Source organism: Pezoporus occidentalis, unplaced genomic scaffold (assembly GCF_034315485.1).
Source record: "Pezoporus occidentalis ecotype Australia unplaced genomic scaffold, CSIRO_AGI_Poc_V1 ctg69, whole genome shotgun sequence".
NCBI lineage: Eukaryota > Metazoa > Chordata > Aves > Psittaciformes > Psittacidae > Pezoporus > Pezoporus occidentalis.
Genome location: NW_026916041.1, coordinates 1,432,803 through 1,451,187, shown reverse-complemented (window position 1 = coordinate 1,451,187; position 18,385 = coordinate 1,432,803). Strand labels below are relative to the sequence as shown.

The following is an 18,385-nucleotide window of genomic DNA, read 5'->3' as shown; positions in this document are numbered from 1 at the left end:
ACTGCTTTCTGAAGCCTAGTCTTCTCTTTTGTGTATATGGCTGGCTCGTTAGTAGGTTGTCAACCTACATTATGTGCTGTGAGACTAACAGAAGTATAGCATAGCCTTCCCACTGGAGGAGCTTCTGGTGTAGCATGCAGGGAGCTGACTGCGGCAGGGCTGAGCACAGACAAGAATTTGTCCAGCATGTTAAACAAGGCGAAGGCTGGGCAGGGAGGAAGCAAGAATGCTTTCCTTTATTATTCCAAAGGATAGGGAAATGGAAGGAGGGAAATCTAACAAGGCTGTTTTCAAAGCTGTTTGGTTTGAGGCCTCTTACCAGTGTTCCCCATCTGAGACTACTGGGCAGTCTGTTAAGCATTCAGTATAACTGAGTACAAGCCAGCTGACCGTACATGCCCACCTGCACTTACCCACCTGTCTCCTGTGCCCACTGTGAATGCTGTTGCTATATAATGTGACTTGGGGCTGCACAGAATATTTAAGATGTTGTGAGAAAGATATTTTAACAGCAGAGTGCAGAAATCTCTGTAACTGAAACCTTTTGATCAACAAAAAGCATGATGACCACTAGACATTTCCAGGCATTAGAATCACTTCTCCTCTCCAGCGAGATGCAAAACCAAAGTGATGTAGAAAGGTACCAAATTATACTCACCTTACAGTTACACATTTGTTTTAAATACTTCTTTATATTTTTTTCTAGTACTCTCAGAGGACAGTGCAGCTGCTTGTATCCAGCCTTATGAAGAAGTACAGACGTCTGATCTGCTAGATCAACAGGATAGTCTTGGAAAGTCTATAAAATGTCACCAGAGCCGGGAACTACCCAGTATTCCCCCTAATACCACCATGGAAACCGTTGTCTCAGCTAGAAATGCAGAAAATGATCAAGGTCTTGGAACGGAAGGGCCTTACGAAGTCTTGAAAGACAGCTCCTCTCAGGAGAACATAGTTGAAGACTGCTTGTATGAAACTGTGAAGGAAATTAAAGATGTTGGAGCAGTAGCCAGCATGGAAGGGAGCTGTAACAGCAAATCAGAGGCTCCACTGACAGTTTCTGAAGGTCAGAATCAGATTCCTGAGTGCAGAACTGAATCAGCAGAATATGCATCTGTTGACCGAAATAAGAAAAGTCGTCAAAGTGCTAATTCAGAAAGCCCTCTTGACAACACGCCAGATGTAGAAGATGAGCTTCCCCCGCCAGTACCCATGAAGCTTCTCGATGAAAATGAGAATGTGCAAGAAAAAGAAGTGGAAGAAGAAGTGACAGAAGGAGCAAGTAAACCAGAGAAGGTAAATACTGCAGATACTTGTCCTTGTCAAACAGCCAAATAATGGTAGAGAACATATGGGTGGGAGAGGATTTATTTTTCTTTAATAACAAAAAAATGCCAAGGAAACAAAAACACTCAAGGTGATGCAAGACTGTAAAATACATAAATATGAAAATGTACAGTATAGTGTTTGCATTATAGGCATGTGCTCATTCTGTTCCTGTCCATATTTTGGATTGTTGCAGTATGCTCTTCATTAAGGCTTTCTCCAAATATTAGGCAGAAATTGCACAGGAGGACTCTGCTTCTTTATTTAATGGTATTATACTTGTGGGAACTATTACAATGGGTATCCAGTATCTCTGTCAGCATCTATATCGTGTTCAGAATCCCTCTCCCTCCTTGTTTTTTTTTTCTAATGAAACCTCAATTTATAGAGAGGGGAGGGGAGAATTCTTGGTAGATTCCCTAACTTTAGATGTGCCTCCTTTGTTGGGCTACCTTGACTTAGCTTGTGCAAGTGTTAAGCATCTGCTTAAAGTCACTTCTCTCATCTCCCACTGTAGGAGAGAGGGACAGCAAGAGAGAAAGATTGCAACTGTAGGCTTTTATGTTTGTCAAATTCTGTATGTCACATGTAAATAAATTTCTGCCTGCTGAAATCTTGGCCAAAAGTTATGTTTTCTTCAGCATCTTTTTCTTCATCCCAGCCTAGGAACTCATTGAAAAATAGAATGATGAAATTTTCAACAATTTATTTTCCCGTATTTAGTTTTTAACCAGAATTAATTTGAAGGATGCTTTCAGATCATTGGGTAGATTTTTCCTAAACTGATTGATTTTGCACTTTTCAGAACTAGTTTAGGTCACTTCTTACTCATTGTGAATGAACTGTGATTTTTAGCAGCTTAATATAGTTTTAGTGTCTGTGGCATCAAATAATAGGCACTGATGAAAATTGGAAAAAAAATCTTTAAGATGCAATGTGAAATTTTAATGTAAACATTTACCTGAAAAATCATAGCAGAGCTGAGGTGTTCTTACTTTTTTCTGGTTGTTCTCTTATTTGAAGTATTTCAGTAATGCAGGCAGAGGGCAGGAAAACACCTTCATGTAACCTATGAAGCACGGTACAGTCAAAGTGAATTAAATGAAGATTTTACTTCTAATATAAAAATTGTTTATCTGGACTCCTCAGTTCTTACATGTAATGAGCTCGTTAAGCAAGAAATTAAGATGTGATTGTCAACAATAACCCACCACCACTCCCCCCTCCCAAATTCAGGCCATATGCAATTTCTAATTAAACTTTTAGAGAAACAGCTTTCTGTAACAGTGACGTTTTTCCTACCAGGTGTGAAAAGACTCACAGAAAATCATTGTATTTCCCAGGCACCAATACAAAGGAAAAGCATTTGCAACTCTGTAGCTCCCCAGCACACCATGTATGCAGTGTCAGTAACTGCATGGAGTGGGAATTGATTAAAATGGTTCAGGTTTTGAAGGATTAATCAAGAGATGACACATGCAGTCCCCTAAGTGCCAGAAAAAAGGTGTTTGTCTAATTAAAATTTATTCAGAGCTAAAGCCATCCTGAGTTAAAGCTTCAGCAGCATCAGATCATTCCCGCATTCACTGCTAGGTACATGCATTATGCATTGAAGCATGTTCCTGTCCTGCCCTTGAGAGCTACAGCTGCAGCAGAGTTGGAAATGGTAATTGATGGAATATATAAATGTCATTATTGTTGGCATTGTGTGGAGAGGTGGTTACGGGATTGTTTGTTGTTGTGGTGGTGATAATTTTTCCCTCTATTTTGCTGCTTCCAACAATGCAGAGCAATGCCTGTTACTTCCAGTGTGGCAACCAAAAGCAAGATATTTATGGAAACGTATGTTATATTGATAACTCTTTTAGTTAAACAGACTCCAGAGCCGTCTCTTTTTGCTTCCTCTCTTGCGAGTCTACTTAGCCTCCCTGCTTAACATTATATCCATATCCCAAAGTTTTTCAACCTTCTGCCCTGACCCTGATGAATAGAGAGGGTGGGTGTAAATTGTGGAAGTCTTTCTCCCCACAATTAGGCTTTGCTTTAGTAGGGCACAAAGAACGGACAGGTGGGAAGCCTATTCATGTAACCGAGACTTGCACCTGCCAACAGAGAGAAAACAGACCATGTCCAAGCTGTTTCAGTCTCACCCTGTATGAGGGCAGCCCTTGCCAGTTCCTGAAGCACACTTGTTTGGGAGAGAGCTGGGTGGATGAAGCCAGAGACTGTTCCAGTATATAACAATTTGAAAAGGGTAAATAATCATTTCCAGAGCCAAATGTGCAAAATGGGTGAAAAATAATCTAACTTGGTTATTGGCCATGACCCAACCAAATCCTTTGGAAGGTTTTGGTGAAGCAAGACACCTTTAACAGCACAAGGCTCTTTCAGGCTTCTATCACCTGGAAAAACTTGGACATAGTTCTAATAAAACTAGAGAGGCAGAATAGTTTTTCTGTAGTTCTTCCTTCTTTATTCAAGATTATGGATCTCCTTTTTCACCCTAGTCTTTCCAGAGTGAGCACTGGTAGAAATGCTCTCCATGTGTACATCTGGCTGCTGCCATCTGATTTCAGACTTGTGCAGCTTGAGGATGGGCAAAGCATTTCTTACAGATGTACCAGAGGAGAATGGTCTTCTTGTTCTAGTGCCGGAATCTGGAGCAGCAGCTGAGCCAAAGAGCAAAAAAATCAAATGCTGTCGAGGAACAAAAAGAAAGTGGAAGGCAAATAAGGACACATGCTTGTTTGTGTTGCTGTGCTGAGGCTTGAAGCATAATTTATAACATTGCTAGGTACAAAATGTTTAGCAGCAAGTTCGTTTTTTTTCAGTTTCCAAAATGACAATATCCTTCAAAATTAATGTGTCACAGCTTTCACATTTAGAAGAAAGAACTCTGGGTCCCAAGGAAACAAGAAAAGGACTGCCAGCACCCTGGGGTATTTGTCAGTACTTGAGTGGGAAACTGTAGAAGAGGTCCTGACATGTGGTGCTTATAGACAAACTGATGAGAGAAAATAATTTCTGAAGAATTTTGCAAGCACATTTTTGTTCTAATGTGTGAGGATGAAATTAGTAACTTACTCCTGAACGTAAAATACATCCTGCAAATAAAGACTAAACTGAGCTGCTGTAGTGAAGCAGAAAAGACCAAAATCCACTTGAACTTCTCCTTTTCATCTTTCTTTTTCTGTTGTTGTGAGTAAACAAACTACAATTTAAAGAGTGCATTCTCCAGACAGTGATAAAGAAGCGAGGGAGTTGTCAGGTGGGAGGGAAGCCTCCTGGGGAGCAGCCCACAGACTTGCGCTTTGGGTCAGGGTCTTCATCACAAGTGCCCCAGGGGTTTGAAGTCTGGTATTTACCAGGATTAGAAACAACAAGAAAAATGGAAGTAGGAAAGAATCTGTTGTAATGAGCCTCTGTGGGGGAAAAGAAGAAAAAAAGGTCTTGTGTGTATAGAATGTGTCTGAAAGCAGTATTTAATTGACTGTGTTAAGAATGGTTCTGCTTCTCCACCTTGGTCTGCACTTGGAGGAATTCTGAAGTATTTTAAGTGGAGAATTTGTATGCAACTCTAAAATATGGCCCTTTAGAAACAGCGCTGGAAGGTTCCCTCTGAATCACTGTGGAGCAGGAGTCCAGCAAAGCCTTCTCGCCCCAGGGAGGAGGAATCACATGGCTGCTCTGACAAAGCAAGGGGTTTTGTTGCCATAAAGGCCATAAGACATTTTTCAAAAGAGAAAAATCCTTTTCCCCCAGTGTTTCATGGCCTAATTTCTACATGGTGCTTTACATGTTTGAAGTTAGACTTGACACCAAACCCTTCACTCTTTAGGAACTTGGAAATGTGAACTGCATCCAGGCAGATGCTTTGAGGGTTGAGCTGCCCATCTCAGTGTGGGTTGCAGCAGGCCTTTTCTGAGTTTGCAGTCTGAGCAGTTGTGAGGTGCTGCTGCCATGCACCTCTGCATGTCTGCTGTGCATCTTCCCTGTGAGGGCGGTGAGACAATGGAACAGGTTGCCCAGAGAAGCTGTGGCTGCCCCGTCCCTGGCAGTGTTCAAGGCCAGGTTGGATGGGGCTTGGAGCGACCTGGTCTAGTGGAAGGTGTCCCTGCCCATGGCAGGGGGTTTGGAACTGGATGGTCTTTAAAGGTCCCTTCCAACCCAAACCATTCTATCATTCTATGATCTGTGCACAGCTGCTGCATTTCCTGTGGGAAGAGGACACAGCACCTCCCTTGCAGCACTGCCAGGATCCACTGGTTGCATGGTAATAGTTATCAGGAAGATGTCAGGTTTGTTCTTTTGTCATCTGAAAACATATCTGAAAATCACATGGAAGGCCAACTAGCGTGTCACAACAGCTGACTTTTAATAGTTCAAAAGCCTTTGCAGACTCTTTCTTGCTTCATTAGAAATGTAAAGGCAGGGATACAGTGGAGCAGAGTTTGTTTTAACCATTACATTATTTTTACCCTTTTCAGGTCAGAACAAGAGCAGATAACATTAAAAAGCTCTAGTATACTCCAGGCTGTTATCTCCAGAGATGTACTCTGGATATTAGGGATATTTGCTATGTAAAATGGAACGAGTGAGCAAATTACTATAAAATAGAATGTATTGATTGTAATAGGAACACTTTATTATAGGTTTCACACTGTTGACTGGTGATGAGCTTTTTCTTCTTTCTTCCTGTTTTACAGAGGCATAGTTCAATGTCTTACAAGTCTCGTGAGGAAGATCCATCTCTTACAGAAGATGAGGTAGGTTTCTTGCACAAAATTCAATAACCAACTAGAGACCTTTTTGCAGGCAGAAATTAACATAAGATGTGCATGATTAAGCAGGATCTAAGAAAGGTGAAATTTGTCTGAAGGGAAAATGAAAGCTAAAGTTTCTCTGCACAGTTTGTACTGCCACATTCCTGAAATCAGAACTATTCTAGCATATGGCTATATCAGGCCAATAAGTTAAAAAATGGTGTCATAAAATAACAGGAGGCCACGTTTAGCTTATCATTGGTCAGGTTTCTTGATTTGGATTACAAGCTTTATTTAAGGATGATAATCAGTAGCCTTTTGAAACATGCTCCACCTTCCCCACAAAAAGTGTTTGGGGCTCTGGGAAATAAACAGAAGCACAATAAAAGCACTGGAACATAAACTGTTATTAAAATAAATTGAGGAGATTGAAACAAAGACAGAAAAGTGAAACAGAAATGAGGTTGCTTGTGATCATCTCCAGTAGACCCATGCAATTTATCAAAATGTTTCTGAGCCTAAAAGTAAACACAAACTTGGCAATGAGCTGAGCAAGCTAATGCTTTCTGCTGAGTGAAGTGTTCCCGGGTGTTAATGAATGAATTGATCTTTGAACTGGGTTGCTGGAGAGGGTTAAGTAAGGATGGGCAGAAAAGCCTTTTTTTGGATTGGTTGGCTAAAAGCAGTAAAAAGTAAGAAATATTGCCATCTGCAATTGGATGTCTCTATTAAAAAAACAAACATATAGAATTAACAGAAGTGATCTGGTTCATCTGCATCTCTCAGTGGTGCTTAATGGCAGTGGATGTTTTCATGCCAATACACTATTTTCATTGCATTGATACCTAATCCAGAGTGGCCTTGCATGCCTGGGAAAGACTTTAAATGTAAGAGAAGAGCTACACTGCTATTGCAATATTAGGTAGCAGAGAAGCAGCAAGGGAATTTCATCCATCTGCCCTGTGCAAGGGCTGGTATCCACTTGGACTGGGAGAGGGAGTCAAGGGTGGCTCCCTGCACTCAGCACCAACCCTGAACAGAGGGACATGTGTGGATGTGGGCTTCTCCTTCAGCTTTTCATTAAGGGCCACCTCAGTGCACTTGTTTAAGCATGCCACCTCCTCAAAGACTCCCAACTCCCTCTCATGTTTTTATAGTAGCTGAAAGGTTTCAGTCTCTAGTTTTAAGTGCTGATACGCAGTGACTGAGATGCAGCTCCTCTCTGTAGGCAGTTTAGTCAATGGAACAGACTTTGTGTTTCAAGATCAGCACTGACTATTTGCTGTTTTCTGGTGTGGGTAATTTATCTCCTGATTTTTAATATTTTCTTCACATGACTTCATGCCTCTTTGGTCCTGCCTATGAACACAACAAATAACTACTCTCCTGTTGGGATCTCTAAATGTAGCCAACTACCATTGGAATTATTAATAATTTTTAAACGTCCAAGGATGAGACAGCATCCTTTTCCTACATTACAGCAGCTAAACCTGTTCATCCCTTTGGCAGCTGGCTCCAGCACCATAGCAAAAGTTGTATAAAGCCATTTCATTTTGTCCGATGTTTAATGTGCCTGCAAGGGATTAATGTTCAACCAGTTTTTACATTTATAAATATTCTTTCTTTTTTGAAAGAAAATCAGTTTATAAAACATATGCCAGAAATGAAAGGGTTTGTAAGAATTTTTTTTTAGATATGTTTTATTAGAAAATCCTGTCTTTTCTTAAGTAACTGACATCCTTGTGGTGGAAGGGTTACAAACTGGCATGCAAGCTTTATGCCATGCTTAAACACTTAGCACATGTCTCCTTTTCCTAGATCTCAGCCATGTACTCATCAGTGAGTAAGCCGGGACAGGTCCTCAAGGCACTGGATTCTCCCTACACCTGTATTCAAGAAATTGCATCTCAGAGGTCCCCATCCATTTGCAGTGGCCTCTATGCAAGTGTGAAGGACTTTGAGAACGCCCTAAGTACTACCACTGTGCCTCAGTCAGCGGACAGACCAAATGGGGAGCTGGAGCCTGATTATGAAGCGATCCAGTCAGTGAGCCAAGAAGAAGACAGGACCTTGTCTGTGCCTAACACAAACCACTCTGCTCTTTTAGGAGAGAATGACTATGAGAGCATAGGGGACTTGCAGCACCACAGGGATTTCACCAGGCTTTAACTACTCCGGCGGGCTAATTTCTCCTGTGGTATTTTCAAAGGAACATGTGAAACATGGAGAGAGAAGCTTTTCTCCCATTGAGGAACAAAGCGAAGTAGGGAACAAAAGTTGTGAAGAAACTATGTATGTTTCAGCCAGGGTGCGATACCGACTAGGTTATTCTGGGTGGTGGATGGAGGCTCACAGGAAAGGGTACGTCAGGTCAGGATGATGACCAGGACAGCATAAAAGCTTCTTTATTTTTAGCTCCAAGAAAACCAGAATTTGGGAAGGAGTGCCATGCTTGTCATCCTGATAGGATTACATACCAAAAAGACTGCTTCCACAAAGCTAGCTTTTAATTTTATATCATTTTCTTCAAAGAAACACTTTTTCAAGCATCATTTTCATTCAAGTTTGGGCACACAACATTGAGCAAATCACGGATCATTGTACCTCAACTCAGACTTACTTTGCAGGGCTGGGGAAGGCGTGCTCACTTCCGGGTCCTTTGGGGAGCTCTGTTCACATTCATTGCAACTAAAGTGCAAACAGCAGTACTTCACAAGGGACCTACTCCAAATGTACTTGAATTAATTCTGTCAGCTTTTTTTATATGTCAAGGGCTGCAGAATGTGACTTGCAATATTTGAGATGTGTACTGGTGGGTTTGGGTGGGGTTTTGTTTGATTATTTGTGAAATACCACTTTAAAATGGCAAGTGACACTCTTTAATATTCTTGCTGTGTTCCCCTCACATGCACACATATACCTACGTAAACATGCAGCAGACAATTGTCATGTTGCAAAAAGTTGTGCAAATGAATGCATTGGTATAATGTTTAGTCTAACCTTAATAGTGTTGAGTCATTTTTTGAATAGCTTTGCCCTTTTTTAAGACTTGAAATATTTTAATATGTTTGTCTAGTTTATCATGTAGGAAAATCTACATACTGTGTTCAGAGTGGATTACATTTTTTATTTTTTGGTTATCATCTTCAAAGTTTTTGTAGATTAACTTACTGTGTTATGTAACAGGAGGAATCCCATTCTTTTGGCTTAATTTGTTTTTTTCCTTTAATTTCTATTTTCCTATTTCAGAAGTATGTAAATGAACAACTGCCTTTGTTGTTGTTATCTTCAGCAGGGATGTGGATCATGTTTTGCTGGTTTTAAGCTTAAAATAGTGGAGTCTATGAACTGACAGAGGGCAAAAGAAAGGCAGAAGAGACAGTGGGACTTAGTCTGGGGCAGGCAGTGGTCCTCCTTGTTCCTTTGCTAAAAGGAGCAGGAGGGCAAACAAGAACTCTTTGGGGCTCTGACAAGCAGTTTGAAAGCCACTGGCTTTGCAAGGATACCGAGTTACTCTGTTACTGTTAAAAGCAGAGTACAGATCTTGGATGAAATAAGTAGGTGCTGGGTTCATAATTTTGTTTTCTTCAAGAACAGTACAATGACATGTCACTGGGACAGCTTGTTAACCATGAGCCAGCATGTGCTATTGTGGCCAAGAAGGCCAATGGTATCCTGTGGTGCATTAAGAGGAGTGTGGCCCGCAGGTCAACGGAGGTGATCCTGCCCCTCTACTCAGCCCTGGTGTATTGTGCCCTGTTCTGGGCTACCCAGTTCAAGAAAGACAAAGGAGAGGGTCCAGCAGAGGGCCACAAAGATGGTCAGAGGTCTGGAGCATCTCCCCTGTGAAGAAAGTCTGAGAGAGCTGGGCCTGTTCAGCCTGGAGAAGAGACAAGTTCCCTGAGAAGGGATCTTACCAATGCACACAAATGCCTAAAGGATGGATATCAAGAGGATGGGGCCAGACTCTTTTCAGTAATGCCCAGCAACAGGATAATGGGCAAAGGACACAAACTGAAACACAGGAAGTTCTTTCTGAATATGGGGAAAAACTTCTTTACTGTGAGGGTGTCAGAGCACTGGAACAGGCTGACCAGACAGGTTGTGCGGTCTCCTTCTCTGGAGATACTTAAAACCTGCCTGGGCACAATCCTGTGCAGCTTGCTCTAGGTGTACCTGCTTTAGCAGGGGGGTTGGACCAGAAGATCTCCATAGGTCCAACCTCAACCACTGCGCTATTCTGTGAATGAACAGTACAATAGTACAAGAATAGCCCAGCAGCAGTGAATTGGTTATGTGTACACATGTGCATATATCCCCATGTAAATAAGCATACACGTGTAATTTGGACACAAGTATAAATTATAGTCCAAACTTGGTAACATTCAAATACATTCACATACGTAATATCTGGCATGTGCTTGAAGAGTAGTTTATTTTTCATTTGTAATAAACAGTATATAAACTGAGGTTGGTTTATTCCATAGTAGACAAAAGAGGTTTCATTTCAGCTCACTTGGTACTGGGTTTTGATATACCAGATTGAGTCCTTCTCAGATCACTAGCCAGCATCCAATATCACTTGGTGCTATAGACAGCAAATACAGATCTGGTTACGCACATTTATTAGAAATAACTTTACAACTGAAAGCAGTGTACTGATTTATGGGCTTTGCCTGTAAGTACTGCGGCTCTGAGAAGCAGTGCAAGTGTGCAGTCAAACACGGGGTGATTGAAACTGCATGGATCCTGACCTCGTGCAAGAGTGCAGCATGCTTGATCTATGACTCTCTTCCTTTGAGGAGAAGCAGTTCAGACAAGTCTACATCCATCTTGCTCATGACCATGCTGCCATGCTTCCACAGCTGCAGCAAATCATTGCTTCCACTTCATTACAGTGCTTTCGAAAGCTGACTGGTTTTCCTTTCTGGAGTTTTTCCCTCAAAAAATGTTTCTGTTTCTGTTCCCTTGAATGTGAATTCATGAAGTTTGCCTCTGACTGTTCTTCTGCTTCACACTGTTTAAGGCCAAAGATAAGATACACCATGTTTCAGAAGATCTGTTGTGCTAAGTCTGGAGAATTTCTGAAGTCCTTAACTATGTTTTTGCTGTCTGTTCCTTGCTCAGGGGTACAGGTTTATATATGTAGTCCTCAGTCTGACTCCTGCAACATAGTGGCAGGCATACCTCAACTCCTGAAATTCCCAAATACATCTCAAGATGTAATTATCCCTTAAGTTATACCTTAAGAATTGTGTAACTTGTTACATAGACGACTGCTTTTGGAGAAACAGTAGCAACATGAGGTTTGTCAGGATCACTAGCTTAAGACCAGTTAAAGAAAAGAGATCACACCAGTTAACAACAGCAAAGAGTAACACTGAACTCTTGATTGTAAAATTTTAAGGTATAAAAGAAGACAATCAACCGTCACTCCAGAAGTGCCCTCATTAAGAAGCAAGTCAAAGAAAGGAAGAGGGCTGCCCAGCCATTCTTTGTGTGTTTTAGAGTAGGATCCAAGAGTGTTGGTTTGGAGGAAGGGACATGAGACTCAGCTTCTTCCTTCCTTCCTTTCCTCTGTTCCAAGGGCTGCTTCTTGAGATCCCATGATTTCCCTTTTTCAGTGAAACCCCTCCCCTTATCTTTTTGCTTGTTTCTATTTTTAACCTGTCTCGTGCAGCCTTGCACTGGGAGCTGGTTCTGTCCCTGCAGTCCTGTGATGCTGGCATGTTCCTTCCCATTTAAATGACAAGCTGGTCACAACCTCTTCATCATCCACCAGACCTTCAGGCTGGTAGGGAAGGAGCTCAGATTTTTGGATTGCTGCTTGAGGGATGTGTACCTGCCCTCAGCCATTGAGACCCTGCATACATCGAACTCTTGAGAGCTGTGAAAAGAAATTAATCTCCTGAACAAGGACGGAGTCTGTAACTCTCCTACACTATCCATTAGGTAGTCTAATGCTAAAGAAAAATGTTCTAGAATTCAGTCCAAGGTTCTTATGTGAATAATTACATCTCTTGACTAAGAATCAAGCTTATGGTTTAGTTCCCTCTTCCCAGAAGTAAGATCTGTTTTTGTACGGCTGTTGCCAATGCTTCCTTTTCACTAATATATTGGATAGAAAGATTTTTCTGACAGTAATCCCCAAATAGATGAATCTGACTGTAAAGAAAAGGGAGTCTCTTCTGCTTGTCTCTTCATTGCTGTTGTTTCCTCTTTCACTATACCCCCTGAATAAAATGTCAGGATCCAAAATAAAGTATTTATTATGTGGTAATCTTTCCTGGGGAAACTTCAGAGTCTATTTCTTTGCCTCCACTTTTAAGCACAACTGTATAAGATCTGACATCAAATTGCCACAGTAAGGCCAAGACAAGCTGTAAGATGTAACATGCATAACTGCACTAGTGAAAAGGTCTTTTCTGGTTTCCTCCTGGAAATAGGAAATGCAGTTTGGACGCCTCTTCCATGAATCTGTGTCTCCTGTGAGAGTTGTTCTTACCACATACCTAAACCACATACCTACACCAGTGCTAACCCCGTTCATAAACCAGTCCCCCTTTCCTACCATCACGAGTGCAGAATTGCTTTCTCAGTCACAGAGAGAAATAGATTCTTTGCAGATACCTGTAGCATAGGTATGTACCTAATTACCACAGTTAGATCAGTTATAGTGCCTTTTTCACTAAGTAGCTAGTACTCCCATACACCTTTCCACACTGTGCTTGTTTAATTCAAACGGACAACCCCAATTTTTACTTGTTTAAGTTGGAAACTGCTTTATAGAGACACAGTAAAGGTATTGGACCTTGATTTGGCCTTACAGTAGCAATAGTCTCTTGCAAACATCCTCCAAAAAGCCCAGTAATGTAGCTATGATGACTAAGCTTTGCAATAAGAATTAAAAGGTTTCCTTTTGAAGAACCTAATTTTTTGAACAGTGAGCATTCAGGGAGGTGGTGGGCTTTGTTCATGTCAGCTGTGAACAATGAGTTGCTTCAGTCTTTCTGTTAATATCAATTGCAGGCTTGCTTATATGTAGCAGGATTCATGGGGTGAGGGATGAGTGGGTGTGGGGATTCATATTCATGAGTCACCCAGAGCTGGACCACTCCCACAGCAGCACCTGGCTGAGGACCAGCTGCCTTGTTCTCTAAGCCCTCGTCTGTTGTGCCTTCAGGGAATCCATCCTGCAGGGATTCTTCTGGGCTGCGTGCTTCTCCATGGCTCCCTGAACAGCTCCTGTCCACTGTCTTGACCACAGTTCTGCTCAATGCTGATCACAGTGGTCTCTCTTCGACCTTTCAACGGTGCTTTTATAAGATTCTGGGTAAATGGGTTCAATGTGCTTTCTGGAAGCTGACGTGTAAAGCTGTGACGTGGAGTGCTCCCTGGTATTGTCTGCTTCCCAGAACTTTGCGTTAACTGTGTTATTCTGACTACAAAAGGCTGGCAGCGCTGTCCTGTCTCTTATCCCACACACATCCAGAATGTAGTCACCAACGTAACAAGCCTAGGTTGGGCCACAGGTGTTCGAAAGCAGCCAATTCAGGCCAAATGGCTTGGCTTGAAAGCAGTGAGAGACATGCCTCTCATCTGTGCAGTGTGGGATTGGAAACATCATAGAGCCCAGCTCAAGGACTTTTTGCTGTCTCCTATTGTTCATATATATATTTGTTTGCAATATGGCTGTAAGAAATCTGTTTCTGCAACAGACATTTCCATTTGTGCCACACTCCAATGTGGAGACTTTTGCTGTTAGGCAAATTACCAGTTATTTCAGGCAAGTGTTATTTATTTAGGTTGGAGCATGCCTGAATAAGGCTGCTATGTGCCTCACAAGTAACTTAATGTGTGTAGTCTACTGCAAAACAGGAGACTGCAGAGAGATGCTCAGCCAGACAGGTGCTCCTGTGGTGATGTGCTGAAGACGTTCAAGGGCAGGTTTCTTCCTGGGAGCAGGGAGCATCATTGTTATTAATATGATGTCATACCCTGGTGCTGGAGCTGATTTGTAGCATCTCTTTTGAACAGATCTCGGCCTCAAAAAAAAAAAAAGGTATTTTAAACAGTTTGCTAGCAACATATGTTGGGGATTATGCTAAAGATAAATGCTATGGATGGAACATCACAGAGGTGAAAGCACAGGGTTCCCTTTCTTAAAGGAGAGAGAACCCCTATTGGTTAGGTCAGTATGAAAGATCCCAGGGTTACAAAAAGTATTAAATACCAGAAGTATTAAATTAATCTCATGTGTGGTAATTTTCCAGGATTGCAGTAGGGTATCATATACACTAGACACTGTTCTTTTCCTGTGGACAGCAGAAAGATGAAAGCTTATTTGTAATACAAGGTTCCTATTGATTAATTCATAAACTTTAGATGTAAGCCAAACATCAGCAAGAGTGTCTGCACAATATAGATACATATGTTTAAGCTAACTGTAAAAGATCCAGCTCAGGTGTTGTAAGCAGAATCACTAGAACAATTTAATGCCCTGCTTGGTCTGACCCACTCGCAATAGCTCATTCCAGCACCCCGATTTGTATTACATACCCATTGGCCTGTGCCCAGTCTAAAAATAATATTAAACTTCCATTCTGTTTTTTCAGGCTGTGAGGTTTTGTTTCTGGAGGTGTTTGGTTTCAAACTGGCCGGGACAATCGCTACAAACATAATAGCAAAGTGCCTAAAAATAAAGATGTTTCTGTTAAAATGCTCACTGTTACTGCACAGCATGTTGTCTACTGTATGTGGTACTCTCTTGCCATACACATTCCTAAATACTGGCAGCTTTCATTTGTTATGTTCACTTATGGTTACATTAGCATAGTCTGACAAGGGTTTTGTCTCTCCAAATTAATTGTCTAATTTTAATGAGCATATATTTGTTACAGAAAATATAAAATGAGATTCTTTGTTCAGTTTAGGGGGCAGCTGTTATTTCTTACAGTTTAGGATAATGCAACAATCTGCTTAGATGATTTACAGAGTATGTAAGTATCACTTGACTTCCAAATGCTTCATTTGGATTTCAGGACGCATCCCATTCACTACCAGACAACATTACCAACTCTTGTCATTTTAATCTTGTAATACTGGAAAGGGGATTTTAATCCTCACAAATCTTACTACTTAGAAAAAAAAAAAAATACCGTGCTGATGTTTTCACTTCCCAATGTCTACAGAGACTCACATTTTAACTTTCAGCATCAGTTACATTTGGACTACCCTCTTATTTATGAACTCCCCTCCTCATCAGCCATCACCATCAAAGCACCTCTTTTGTCTTTGATGAAATATGGCAGTTGTCCAGAGAGGACAGAAACTGTGTCACATCACACTTCTGAATGGGACCTTTTTAATGTGCCTGTGAGATTTAGGAGCCTGGACTTAAGTCAGTTGTTTTGTGGAAATTGCCTCCTGTCTTGCAGACTTCTGTGGAGGTCTTCACTTTCTTTCAAGGCAAAAAGTTCTGTAGCCTGCAAGCACTCAACTGACACGGAAAGATGTATATAAGAGGTGAAACGGTACAATGTTTAAATGTGTTAGTAAAAAAACCCATAAGAGCACAGGAACCTTCTTTGTCCCATATCTGAGGATACTGGAATTTGGTCTTTATCTCTGAGGCTATTTGAGAACCATCACGTAACCAGTCTCCTCAGAACATCCTACCATCAGACAAGTCTTTGAATGAGCATCTGGATCGCTCTGGTGGCTTCCGAGTTTCCACACATACCACCTTCATGACTTGCGGCAGGGCTTGTTAACTACACTGTGGCAATGACTACTCAGGAGTGCCCTTTGCTTCACAGTCCTGACCCCTTTATTTAAGAAATGGGGATGTGAGCTGTGTCTCCTCAGTCTGACTTGTCTGTCTTGGTGAAAGTGTGATAATAGCCCAGGAAAGAATATTTACTAGTGGGGCAAGACAGGGATAGCCTACTGCAGCAGCTGGGAAGGGAGAGGTAAAAGGAACAATTGCACTTCACCTATATCACAGACTACCTGTTTAGAAAGATTTTTATGGTAGAAGAGGTTACGGTTAAGGGTCAAGTTTCCAAGAATCTTACAGGAGATGGATGGAACTATTTATTCTTCTCAGTATTCCCTGTACCCCTAGAGGCAGGGGTAAGTCCTCTCTGCCCCACCATGATGCAGTTTGCTGATCTTTTATCAAGCCTCCACATCAACATAAATGAAATTAATAAATGAATTCTAAATACATGGTTTTGTTCCATCATAAACCCTAAAAGGACAAATGTAGATGCGTTAATGTAAGTACCATGTGCAGATCTGGACTTGCACAGATGGTTTTTAGCAAAAACAAACAAACAAACACAACTCCTAACTTTAATTTGAAGAGGATTACTTGCATGAGACAAGGGTGCAGGATTGGACCCTAAGAGAGTTTAGAAAATGTTTTGGTTTGGTACTAGGTATTTTTGTTTGTATTTTCAGTGACAAATACTTTCTTTTATGTTAATGAATTGGTATAACTTCCATAGGAACAATAAAAATATAGTCTGGTATATGGTTAATTATCTCTAATAGCTATTATTAAAATCATGCCTCAGTAGGAGTCACTTTAAATTGGGTGCGATATGAGCTTCAGCATAAAATTGCTTTGTACATGGAACATTGCATACTTAGAACATAGTGGATAAATATTTGTAATTACAGGCACTTTATTTTATCCATTGTTTTATTATAGAAAAAATACTTATTACTGGATTGGTTTTCCAGCAGTGTTCTCTTACATAATGTTCTCGCACAAAGTGTGTTTCTGGACAACCATTTGATTCTCTGGTCACTGACGCAGAACTGCAAAACACCCTCAAACCACTATGAGCTTCTGAAATAAAGAGGATTAGAACTACCTCTGGCTATCTTAGTGTGAATACAGTTAAATGTCCTGTATAGTTCAGACCTGTAGGCAGTGAGAGCAGTTCGAAGAAATAACTATACATTAAAAAATGACTGTCCATATAAAGCTGGAGTCGGTGCATGCAGACTTCTGAGATGGCACTGGCTGAGGCTTGCTTGCTATATGATGGGTTATTTGGCTTGCTACCTGTTTGAAATCAATATAGTTTTATTAACACTGCTGCAGACACTGAAATACTGTAGTTTTGCAGAATGTATGTTCCCTGAATTGTAGCTTGACTGTAATTGCCGGGCTTATCCTACTGTTAGAGAAGTTCAGATCCAACACTAAATTACATTTTGTAAATTGATAAATGCCATGCAATTCCTCTCAACATTTTGTAGTAGTATACACGAGTTGATGTAATTTAGTCATACCGTTATTCCAAGAATCTTCATCTGATGTTTCTAGCCAATTCAGCTTTTGGCTGCTGAAAGCACAGTAGGTAATTATGGTTATTTACTGTAAATGTAGATAAGTTTTATGTAAATATTTGGGGGGGGGGGGGGGAATGCTACGTAAACATATGAGGCAGTTACCTAAAAGTAAGAACATAGGTCAGTAATATAAAATACTGGTTTTATTTATGTACAGTAGTATCCTAATATTTACTTGTTTATATGCAGAAAAAAAAACCCTGAAGAAACTGTACTGTATTCTCTGAAAGCTTTTAAAAGGGGCTCTGCCGTTTTCTCTGGTTAATATATTTGCAAATAACTTTTGAACTTATTGGAAGTCTATGTAAATTCTGTCAAATGGGAAACATATTACATTGCAATGAAATGAGTTTAATTCAAAAATCCTGGCAAAATTCATGGGATTGAAATCCCTATATAAATTCAATAGCCAGGCAGAATAGAACACAATAAATAAGCTTTGTCTTTTGGTTTGTTGTGTTTGGAGTATTTTAACCCATGCCTTTTTTGGGTGTTTTCTTAACAAATATTTTATCCAGTCCTTGTAGTCACTTCTTCCTGCAGGTTTTTAAATCTGCATTGATAGAATTCTGTTTTGTTCTGTGCATTTTTTGCTGATTTCATTACCTGACAAGAACTATTAAGCCTTCTTTGTGTTACATAGCATTTTACTCCTCCCAAAGCCACAATCCCATTAAGACTCAAGCATGCACACAACAGCACCAATTTTAAATTGTCTCTAGACTAAAGCAGGAACTTCCTTGAATATAGTGGCACTAAAATAGTGGCATTATGCTCTTTAATGCAGGTAAGTATATTGGATTTAAGCCTTTGAAAGTTGTGCAGCTTTCAGCATTTTTAAGGGGCTGCAATTACCAGCCTTATGGATTATCTTCTGAAATTGCCATGGCATTTGATTCCTTTTTGTTTGCTAAAGATGCTCTCCAGGT

The 18,385-nt window shown here is 40.7% G+C and overlaps 1 protein-coding gene across 9 annotated transcripts in view; it reads left to right on the top strand.

Annotated features, from left to right (window-relative positions):
• Positions 1–17,905, top strand: part of PAG1 (phosphoprotein membrane anchor with glycosphingolipid microdomains 1) — a 111,715-nt gene extending 93,810 nt beyond the window's left edge. For all 9 annotated transcript variants that reach the window (XM_062641557.1, XM_062641558.1, XM_062641559.1 and 6 more), the window contains 3 exons: positions 707–1,296; positions 6,033–6,092; positions 7,908–17,905. In XM_062641557.1, coding sequence (XP_062497541.1) covers positions 707–1,296; positions 6,033–6,092; positions 7,908–8,258 — 1,001 coding nt within the window. In that variant the 3' untranslated portion in view covers positions 8,259–17,905. The remainder of the gene's footprint in view (positions 1–706; positions 1,297–6,032; positions 6,093–7,907) is intronic.
• The last annotated feature ends 480 nt before the right edge of the window (positions 17,906–18,385 follow it).